Source organism: Arachis ipaensis, chromosome B6, assembly GCF_059453495.1.
Source record: "Arachis ipaensis isolate K30076 ecotype BB chromosome B6, ASM5945349v1, whole genome shotgun sequence".
Taxonomy (NCBI): domain Eukaryota; kingdom Viridiplantae; phylum Streptophyta; class Magnoliopsida; order Fabales; family Fabaceae; genus Arachis; species Arachis ipaensis.
Genome location: NC_142441.1, coordinates 72,819,158 through 72,829,317, shown reverse-complemented (window position 1 = coordinate 72,829,317; position 10,160 = coordinate 72,819,158). Strand labels below are relative to the sequence as shown.

The following is a 10,160-nucleotide window of genomic DNA, read 5'->3' as shown; positions in this document are numbered from 1 at the left end:
GGACTGAATTGAGGCTCAAATGCAAGTTGGGGATCAAATTAAATATTATCTCTTTAAATTTTTTAATTTTTTCTCTCACCTTAAACGGCTGAACCCACTCACCCTCAGTCCCTCATACATGATTCACTAGACCCCTTCACTTACCACCAGCAGCCCTAGCAGCCACCTTCTCCATCACCGAATTGCTCTCCTCGGCCAGAGGGTGCCGTTGCCGTCGGGATTGGGACAGACAGCGTGCCTTCGTCGCCAAAAATGGTCTCTGCAGTTCGGCTCTCTTCTCGACGTCGCGAAGGTCTGCTCGGGCCGGAACTCTTCTCCTTGCCGTCGCGTCTCTCTCTTCAAGCTCTCTCTCTTCGAGCTCATTCTGTGTCACTCTCACCGCGAACGCCTCTCCTCATGGTCACTTCTGTTCCACTGCTCGACCATCACCTCCTCGCGAACGCCTCTGCTAGTTGGCCGTCTTCCCTTCTCCGGTAAGCACTCCTCTAGACCTCCACTGCTTCTTCACTCTTCAGTGAGTTAATTTTTATGATTCTGACTTCTGAGTTAATTTTGTTGATTATTAATGGTATCTTGTTTTTATTTGTTTCAACATTATAGTTGTCAAAATCAGACCAAACCGGTAAATTAATTATGTAATCAGTTCGGGTGATGCATGCAACCGGATAAGAAAGAAAATCGGTTTGAACTAGCTGGTTTGGTGGAAAATCGGAGAACTCGGATCGGTTCAAATTGAAAAAATTAAAAAAAAGTAAAGTAACAATTAGGTCATTGAAGATTTTAACTTCGGACTAATTAGTCTCTAAAGATAAAAAAGTACCAATTTGATCCTCTAGGATAACAAACAGTGTTCATCAATTAAAACTTAACGGTGATACTTATATGTACTGTTAATTACTCTGACATATCTATTTATAAATGATAGTCATGTAGATAACAATTTTTGAAACAAAACTTCACTTATTTTAATAGAATTTGTGATAAATAGAAAACAATTGATAAAAGGCATATAAAAACTCAGAAGATAATAAATATTTCACTGTTCAAAACTATATGATTTTTCTACTCATGTGACATGAACGAGACATGCACCACTGTAAATAACAAAATATATGGACAATTCGATTTCATGTTACACTATTCATTGATATATACATGTCCAACATTTGTTCTAATCTAATTAATACTTTTTTTTTCGTCAAAAACTAATTAGTCCGAAGTCAACATCTTCAACTATCTAATTATCACTTTAATCTTACAAAAAATACCCCATCCCCAAACGAAACCCTAGCACTTACTCCCTCATTCTCCTTCCCTTCAGAGTTCAGAGAGACTGAGACTCTCCCCCATCCTTGTCTCCTTCAAGCTTCAGCTCCACCTTGCTACTCTCCCCCATTCTCTTTCGTGACTTCATCCTTCCTGGCCTCCTGAAGAACCGAACGGCTGAACCCACCTTCCAAAACGGCAGCCACCTCAGCTCTGTCTCTGTCACCTCGGTTCACCGCCACGCCGCCACCGCACGCTCACCTCCGTCGCAGCGCCTCTCGCCGGATCCACCAGCTCTCCTCCGCTCGCGTCTCCTCCTCCGGCCGCCTGCATCTTGCTCGCGTCTCTGTCTCTGTCTCGAGCTGTGCTTCCTGCAGCCTTGAGCTCTCTTCGTGGTGTGCTCCACTGCTCCACTGCTCCACTCTCTTTCCTGCCGTGAGCATTTACTTGTTTTTTCAGTTTTTTTTTTCCGTGAAATTTCTTGTGTTATTGCTGTGAATTTTATTGTTGATTGGTTGATGAGCTGATTAGAAATAAATATGGCAGGGTTGAATTGAAATGTTGAATTGGTTTTGAATTGCTGAATTAGTTGAATTGGTTTTGGATTGGGTTCTGACAACTATGTCCAGAATAGTTGGTTGTGCATTCTGGGAACTTTGATTTCTTTTATTTGAAAGGAAGAAACGATGGTTTTTGGGCAAGTAGTTGTTGGACCTCCTGGCTCAGGCAAAACAACTTACTGCAATGGCATGTCTCAGTTCCTCAATCTTATTGGAAGGTTAGCCTGACTCTTTATGGGGGAACAGGATTGAATACATTGTTTCGATAGTTGGATTAATTTTACGTTTTCTACTAATGTGGGTCTTGTATTAACCTTGTATATTTTCTTTGTGATTGCAGGAAGGTTGCTATTGTCAATTTGGATCCTGCTAATGATTCATTACCGTATCCTTCTCTACAATTTTTGTTATCCAGAATGTTCCATTTTAGTTGTATGTTCCAATTGATGTGTTTTCCCTTAATATAAAAATATAGCTATGAATGTGCTGTGAACATTGAGGAGCTTGTGAAACTCAGTGATGTAATGGTGGAACATTCTCTTGGTCCAAATGGGGGTAAGCCTAATACTTACATAGCTTTTCATGTTTAATGTGTATTTTTTTCTTCTTAAACTGAATTCTATCTGTTTTTTGTACTGCAAAGTGTAAACAATTGAATTGTGTGATGGACTGTTTGAAGTGTAGACATAGGACGAATGTTTTCTAGATTTTTTCTTTCTGGAAGCATGGATTCCAAGAAATCTAACTAGTTGCTTAGTGTGCAAGTTAATGGTTCTAATAAAATGTTCTGTGGATATGTTGCACTACCTAAACCCTAAACATAGGGTTCAGGTTTATATCATAGTCTCAGGCTGCACAGTTTGAAGTTTCTCGTCTTTTACAAGCAGGTCTCGTATATTGTATGGATTATATAGAGAAAAATATCGACTGGTTGGAAGCAAAATTGGAACCACTTCTAAAAGGTTGGTTTGCTATTATGCCATATTGTATAGATCTAAATGCTAAAAAATAAAAATTACTGGCATTATCCATAGCAGACTACAACCTGCTATTATCTTGCTTTGTATGGCTTTTTTTAACTCATGTGCCACCTTTTTCAAAACTTATTATCAAAATACCATCTTTTTATAACTATTACGCAAAGCCACCCTTTTACCACAGTGACAATTGATTTGCTATTTTTGTTTTAATTATGATTGTTTATAATAATATAGGAAGGGTGGCATGAGTAATTAATGTCAGAAGAGTGACATTTGGTTAATAAGTTTCTGAAAATGTGGTAAATTATGTTATCCATAGTGGGCTGACAATAGTATTAACATTTCAGATCACTACCTACTCTTTGATTTTCCTGGCCAAGTGGAACTCTTTTTTCTTCACTCAAATGCCAAGAGTGTTATCATGAAACTCATTAAGAAATTGAACCTAAGGGTATAGTTCTTTTCTTTGCTTCTTGTGATATCTAATTGTGTATCAGTTTGAGAACTTAATCTTATGTTCGCTCTATGCAGTTAACAGCAGTGCATCTGGTTGATGCCCATCTTTGCAGTGACCCTGGGAAGTATGTCAGTGCATTGCTTCTATCCTTATCAACAATGCTACATTTAGAACTCCCTCACATAAATGTCTTGTCAAAAATTGATTTAATTGAGAGCTATGGGAGGCTAGGTGCGGAAATTACTTTTAGAATTTACGGTTTAAATATATATTTGTTGATGCTGGTTATATTTGGCAAATTTCAGCACTAACTTTGTGATTTGACTGTTGCAGCCTTTAATCTTGATTTCTATACAGACGTAGAAGACTTGTCATATTTACAACACCATCTTGATCAGGATCCTCGCTCTGCGAAATACAGGTGGGATTTGTTCTTGGAGATTCTTTTACCTACTAGCATGTTTTGGATTCTAATATAATTTTGATGTTTTGTGACTATTGTTTAAAACTTTTAACTGTTTTCTTTCTGAAGTCATAGAATTCCACACTGTACTGTATTGTGTAATTGACTTGTCTACCATGAATCTATGATCATCTGCCATGCTAAATAACTGCTTAATGAAAATTTGGAAATGGTGGAAGTGGCTGTTTCAACTGGATCCATGGAATTTATTTTGTTGGTGTACTTCTGTAAACTATAATAATGAAGTACACTGACAAAATATATTTTTTTTATTTCATGAATTCTTTCTCCTGTGATAGGAATGGAGTGTCCTCTAACGGGTGTTTGCCAATTGGAGTTTTGGATGGAAAGGGAGAGAAGAGAATAGTTTAAAGCATAATGTATTTTTTACTCTTCAGACCCTTCCCATTCTACCCTTCCCCTTGAAAACTTCAACTCATAAATGCACTCTTAGGGTACAACCTATGAAATAGAACTGACTCAATAAGAAACCAATGACCAACAGATTGATGAAACATTTAGGATATGGAATTGAATGTTCTGATCCTTCCATCCTTGCATAGAATTTCTGGTTTATTATACACCGACTAGTTCTTTTTACGAGTAATCTATATTTTTGCAGAAAGCTCACAAAGGAATTGTGTGAAGTTATTGACAACTTCGGTCTTGTGAGTTTTACAACCTTAGATATTCAGGTACATAATATTTCTCTGGGTTCTTTGAATGTGTTCATGGCAGAGTTCACAATCCTAAACCTAGATTTCCTTTTCAGGACAAAGAGAGTGTAGGAAATTTAGTGAAGCTGATAGACAAAAGCAACGGGTACATATTTGCTGGCATAGAAGCAAGTGCAGTTGAATTTAGCAAGATTGCTATTGGTCACAATGATTGGGATTATTACAGATATCCTTGCTTTCTCGTGATATGCATATTTTGGATTCATTTACCTTTTACCTCATGGCTTACACTAGAAAATTTCATCACTTGCACATGTGCATTATGAAACTTTACTATCCAGCATTGCATTTTTCAGTGTGGTAAAGAACTTTTGAAAACCTTAATGAACTTAACCATATTTTATAAGTTCATACAAAAGGTTGTGATATTAATATTTGATATTAATTTAAATTGAACTGCATTGTGAATATAAATCTGATGTGAGAACATGACATTGCTACCAGCTACATTAGGAGAATTTTTTTTCTTTTTATTTATCGATTTACAATCTGGATCAAGTTTTCAACGTTAAATGATAATTCTAGTAAGGGTTAAGCGCTAGTGCTGTACTTTTATTTAGTGGCATGTCACAAATACATTGCATAATTTCCAGTAACTATATTACTGGAGGAGGCTTTACTTGAAATGTTTATTCCGAGTTTCCCTTGACTTAGCAATCTACAGTTGCAGCAGTGCAAGAGAAGTATATGAAGGATGATGAAATTGATTATGATGATTAATATGGAGGAACATTGGAGAGAAAATGACGCGTTGGTGAGTATTGTTACTTTCTTCATTACATATAAGTTTCTTTTATCTTGTGATTCCGTGGCTTATTAAACACTTGATACGCCGTACTGATAGTTTGCGACTATCACTGCAGATAGTGCGATGCCGATTTCTGTAGAGTTTGATTTTCTCTTGGGAAAATAATGAAAACAGGGAGAGTAGAGCATCTGCATTTTGGTTACATGGCTTGTTCAACACCAACAAAAGCAGCTATAAAAACTCTGTACATGTTTGTGGGAGGTAGGACCAATTTGTGAAAAAGAGATATCATATTGTTTTATGTCTCGTTGACATCAGATCTTAAGATTATAGAATCATTAAATATAACAAGGTTTTATGCCAGCAGCCAACACATCTAATTTTATTATATCTGATATCCAAATTACATTTTGAATGAACTCCACCAACGGTTGAGAGTGTTTATTTTAGCCTTTTATTTATTTACATTTTTTTATTCACTGAACGTAGTTTTTAGGAAGTATTCCACTTATATGCAGCAGGTTGGTATACTATAGTATATTATAGGTATATTATATAATATTGTAGAGATTCAAGTAAAGTCTTTATATTGATATATTACTACTAGTAAGAATGTTGTAGAATTGTAGGCTTATAACATATAACAGGACTTCAGGAGTTCAAAACAAAACTCTGAATGTTAAAGCCTAAGAAATTTCAGTGGACTGAAAAGCAGTGAGAATGACGAATTGAAGTTGAAAAACACAAATCATCCTTATTGATATAGGGATGATAATTAACGCAGATACAATATGATTATAAAAAAGTGAAAGACTTGTATATAGTTTTTATGTAAAGTTGACCGTTCTAAATTGTTCTAAATTATTTGATGATTTGACATTTAATTAAATTATTATTTAAACTATTATCTATTATCAATTTTATATAAAGATAATGTACATAAATTTCCACTTTATAAAAAATATTTTCCACAATTTCAGAGATATTATTACTGTTAAATATATTTATTTTTGCCAATAACGTCACGAATGTCGTGGCTACTAATAATTTAATTTAGTAAGAAGTTAAATGAGTTGACATAGTTGAAGCAGTCAGCCGATTATTTATTTATTTATTTATATTTTTTGGTTGAGCAAGTTTGCTATTAACTGTTGGTCACCGGGTGCTCTATATGACCAAGTCATTCAGAAAGCAATGCAAGTAACAGAAAAAAAAAATGATAATTGTTGTGTATCTAAAACTAGTGTACTAGTCTTGGCATATACCGAAAGTTGTGTATATAATAATAATAATAATAATAATAATAATAATAAAGAATAGACGAACTGTTTGGCTAATTGTAAATGCATCATATTAGTTTAAAAATATTATTTACACATTAAAATTAATTATTATATATATATATAATTTAATTTATTTTTAATATATATTTTATATTTTAATATATTTTATTTTAATAATTAATTTTAATACTACGTTTAATATATATTTACCATGATTGATATTAATTATTTTTCTCTTTTCTATTAGTTATAGCTAACTATTATTTCCGTGAAATATAAGTATGATCTCATAATTATTAAATTGTAATTATATATCTTTAATTAACAAGCAGATGATGGTTAATTTTTTTTGTTATGGAAGTTTAAAATATGTTATACTTAATTATGAAAAAATAGTGTGTTTTTTATGGATATAGAAATAATTTTTTTTTAAATTGAAATTCACAAAAGCTCAGTTTTATTTTTGGAAACAAAACTTAGGGTCAGATTTAGGGTAATAAAGAAATCTGAGCCTCAAATTTGTGTGGAGTGAAAATTATTTTTAAGAAATAAACAAATCGGTGGGTCAGTTTTGTGAAAAAAAAATTATAAATCACAAATCTAATCCTCATAATATCAAAAAAAAAAAAATCACAAAATTGTACCTCAAATTTGTGATTATCTATAAAAAAAAATACATTAACTATCTATATTATTTAAAAACAGCATCACAATCTCAATAATAAAAATAAAAAGTTCGCAGATGATAAAGGAAAATTAATGAAAAGTCTCAACAGTATCACGTTCCTTCTAGAAGACATGATCATGATTGATCCATGGCAAATATAAAAATGTTGGCTTGCAATAACTTGGAATACGTCCTCATATATATATACACTCAACAAAAGTCAAATCCCTCTTTTCCAAGGAACATGTTAACTAATTTCAATAATTTATGATACACAATCCCTTTTATATTTTTAAATACGAATTATTACTTGGTCTTGAAAAGAATAAACTACGTACTCTCCAAGAAGTCAAAGATCAAACAGAGCCACATTAGATTTATATTTTATATATGTGTGTGTGAAAGTTTCATAGGATTAAATTTCAAAACCTTACCCTTAATTTTGACTTTGAAGCCGTGTCTAGAAATTAGATCCAGTCACACTCTCCTCCAAATATATAAACTCTTAATAGTCTTCCCTCACGCAATAATCTTCCATTAACATACCTTCCTAGCTCCCAAAATTAAAGTTCCACAAAGCAACACAAACTTTCTTTTTTTTTTTTTCAAAAAATTAAGCTTTTTAATTAATTTCCACATGCTGAGTTCTTTAGTTTGCGGCTTCAATTTGAATCACGAAGAAGAAGATGGGGCATGTCAAAGTAGTTCTACTTCTACCCCAAAGAAGCACTCAAAAAGAAGGGATAATAACAGGGACAAGAATCCATACTCAACACGCGGATTAGACAAGTTTTCTGAACTTCTTGCTGAACTCGATGAGAGAAGGAAGAAGGTTTATTCCAAGATGAACCCTCACGACATATCCTTCGTTCGATTCGCGTATTCCGACAACGATGATTTTGTCCCCATCGTCGTCAAGGTGAAGAACAAAGACCAAAATCATAAGAAGAACAGCAAGAGAGATGATCAAGAAGATGAAAAGCTCAAGGTGAGAGTAAGACACATGACATCTTTCTCGGAGCCAATGCAAAAAACCTCAATAACTAAGGAAAAAGAATCAAAGCAGCAGCAACAACAACAACCCAAGTTGTTGGAATCTGATAACAGGAGCTTGTTGTTCTCTTTGGACAGGATGAAGTATCCATCTTTCTATGTTCCGGCTGTTATGATATTGATTTTGGTGTTCTTGACGGTGTTTGGTAGATCGGTGGCGACACTTTGCACGTGTGTTTTGTGGTATGTAATTCCAGTATTGAGTGATACCTCTTTTTCTTCTTTTTCTTCTTCTTCAAGTTCAAAACCAATAAGAAAAACTGTAAGGAATACAAATAAGAAGGAATATGTGAGAGAGTTGAGTGAAAAAAAGATGGTGGTGAAGGACAATGATTCTCCGAAACATGGCCACCAAAACAGCTGGTGATGTTGAAGAAATGGAGGTCTTGTTACAAGGTTTTTTGGGTTCTCATTCAAAGTTATTAATTAATTTTTTCCATTATTTCTAGGAAGGAAATTGGACTTTGCTTTTGCTTTTATTGTGTAAATATGTTCTAATTATGTTTTTTGTTGTTGAGACTGGTTAATTAAGAATTCATGCCTTCTCTTGATGGCATTTTCTTAGTGTAAATTGTTGTACATTTAGAGCTAATGATATGTGCAGTAATTAATCCACGCCATGTTTGGCTTGTACATGGATTCGAATGGCTTATAGTTGTTTAATCGAGCAATGCTACGTGTCCAATAAATATTATTATTTTTACACAATATTTGGTCAATAATAATTTATACCAATATTTATAAGATTTTGTATACAAAAAATATATAATTTATATATACATTTATTAGAATTTATACATAAATCAATATAATTTGAACCTATATTTTTTAGAATTTATTTATATAAATTAATAAAATTTATTTATCAAAGATAATTTAATGTTTGTGCTAGTTAAATAATAATAAAAAAAAACTAAGTTGCTAACGAACCCATATGAGATACCGAGGAATAAGCTATTCTTTTCTTTAAATTACGTTGACCAAAAGATGTTGAAGCTGCATAGATTATTTGAATTGAACCTAATAACATTAATCAGGAGGAAAATATGGAATGAGCGTGAGGTAATAATTCCATATTAATTTGAACCAATCCATATGCGCCCATTTTTAATAAGATTCCGGCTAAAAGCATATAAGTGCAATGTGCCTCTCCGTGGGTGTCCGGTAACCATGTATGTAAGGATATAATCGGCAATTTTACAGCAAAAATAAAAAGAAATCCCATATAAAATATTATTTCGAGCACCCAGGATATGATTGATTAGAACTCACAAAATTTCTTGTTGTGTAAGATTTCCATTCCATCAATGCCTTAAATGGCAGCTAATTAACTAAAAAATTGAAATTCGAAAGATGTATTACTAATACCTAGCACATATGAATAAGCAGAATTTGATAATTTTAACATCAATTTCGTTATGTAGACAATAGAAATTACAAATAACGTAAATAATGAGCTGCATTTTAAGTATATTGAACATAAAATACTTAATTACTCATCTTTATCTTTAATTATACCTTTCATTTTTCACCTTTTTTTATTATCCTATTTTCACCATAGCCACTCTACTCTCCCTCTCCTGTCACGCTGTCAATATTGCTGACAACGCTAAACCTCAGTACTGCAATAAAAAGAAACATTCATCAAACTTAAAAGAAATATCTAAAAAAATTTATACTGAAAAATATTCATGTATAATAAAAAGAAGAAAAAGTATATGGAACCAAGAAGTTATCAGGCAAAAACTAAACAAAACTACGTTAATTTATATTAATTATTAATTTTAAATTTTTAAAATTTTTAAATTCAAAATTGATTAAGTAAACCTAATTAAAACCTATAAAAACCTTCCTCTTCTCTATCACATTAACCTACCCACCTCCAACAATCACATACAGACCTCTCTCTCTCACCAATGCTGCTAGAAGCGCCGGCGACTTCCATG

The 10,160-nt window shown here is 33.1% G+C and overlaps 2 protein-coding genes across 2 annotated transcripts; both read left to right on the top strand.

Moving 5' to 3' along the window:
• Positions 1–1,252: 1,252 nt before the first annotated feature.
• Positions 1,253–5,676, top strand: LOC148561317 (GPN-loop GTPase QQT1). Its single transcript, XM_088489402.1, has 12 exons — positions 1,253–1,701; positions 1,813–2,044; positions 2,167–2,211; positions 2,302–2,381; positions 2,714–2,788; positions 3,154–3,257; positions 3,338–3,494; positions 3,597–3,684; positions 4,349–4,421; positions 4,499–4,630; positions 5,127–5,217; positions 5,327–5,676. The coding sequence occupies exons 2-11, from the start codon at positions 1,953–1,955 to the stop codon at positions 5,181–5,183; spliced, it is 903 nt and encodes a 300-aa protein (XP_088345528.1). The 5' UTR covers positions 1,253–1,701; positions 1,813–1,952; the 3' UTR covers positions 5,184–5,217; positions 5,327–5,676.
• Positions 5,677–7,636: 1,960 nt separating this feature from the next.
• Positions 7,637–8,849, top strand: LOC107606359 (uncharacterized). The gene has a single exon (XM_016308418.3). It carries the CDS (start codon positions 7,799–7,801, stop codon positions 8,579–8,581), a length of 783 nt encoding a protein of 260 aa, XP_016163904.1. The 5' UTR covers positions 7,637–7,798; the 3' UTR covers positions 8,582–8,849.
• Positions 8,850–10,160: the final 1,311 nt, after the last annotated feature.

What these genes read in the sequence shown, in the direction of transcription:
- LOC107606359 (XM_016308418.3), top strand. Translation starts at nt 7,799, where the DNA reads ATGCTGAGTTCTTTAGTTTGCGGCTTCAATTTGAATCACGAAGAAGAA.
- LOC148561317 (XM_088489402.1), top strand. Translation starts at nt 1,953, where the DNA reads ATGGTTTTTGGGCAAGTAGTTGTTGGACCTCCTGGCTCAGGCAAAACA. An exon ending in TTCCTCAATCTTATTGGAAG is followed by an intron (nt 2,045 to 2,166) that starts GTTAGCCTGACT and finishes TTGTGATTGCAG; the next exon opens with GAAGGTTGCTATTGTCAATT. An exon ending in TGAGAGCTATGGGAGGCTAG is followed by an intron (nt 3,495 to 3,596) that starts GTGCGGAAATTA and finishes TGACTGTTGCAG; the next exon opens with CCTTTAATCTTGATTTCTAT.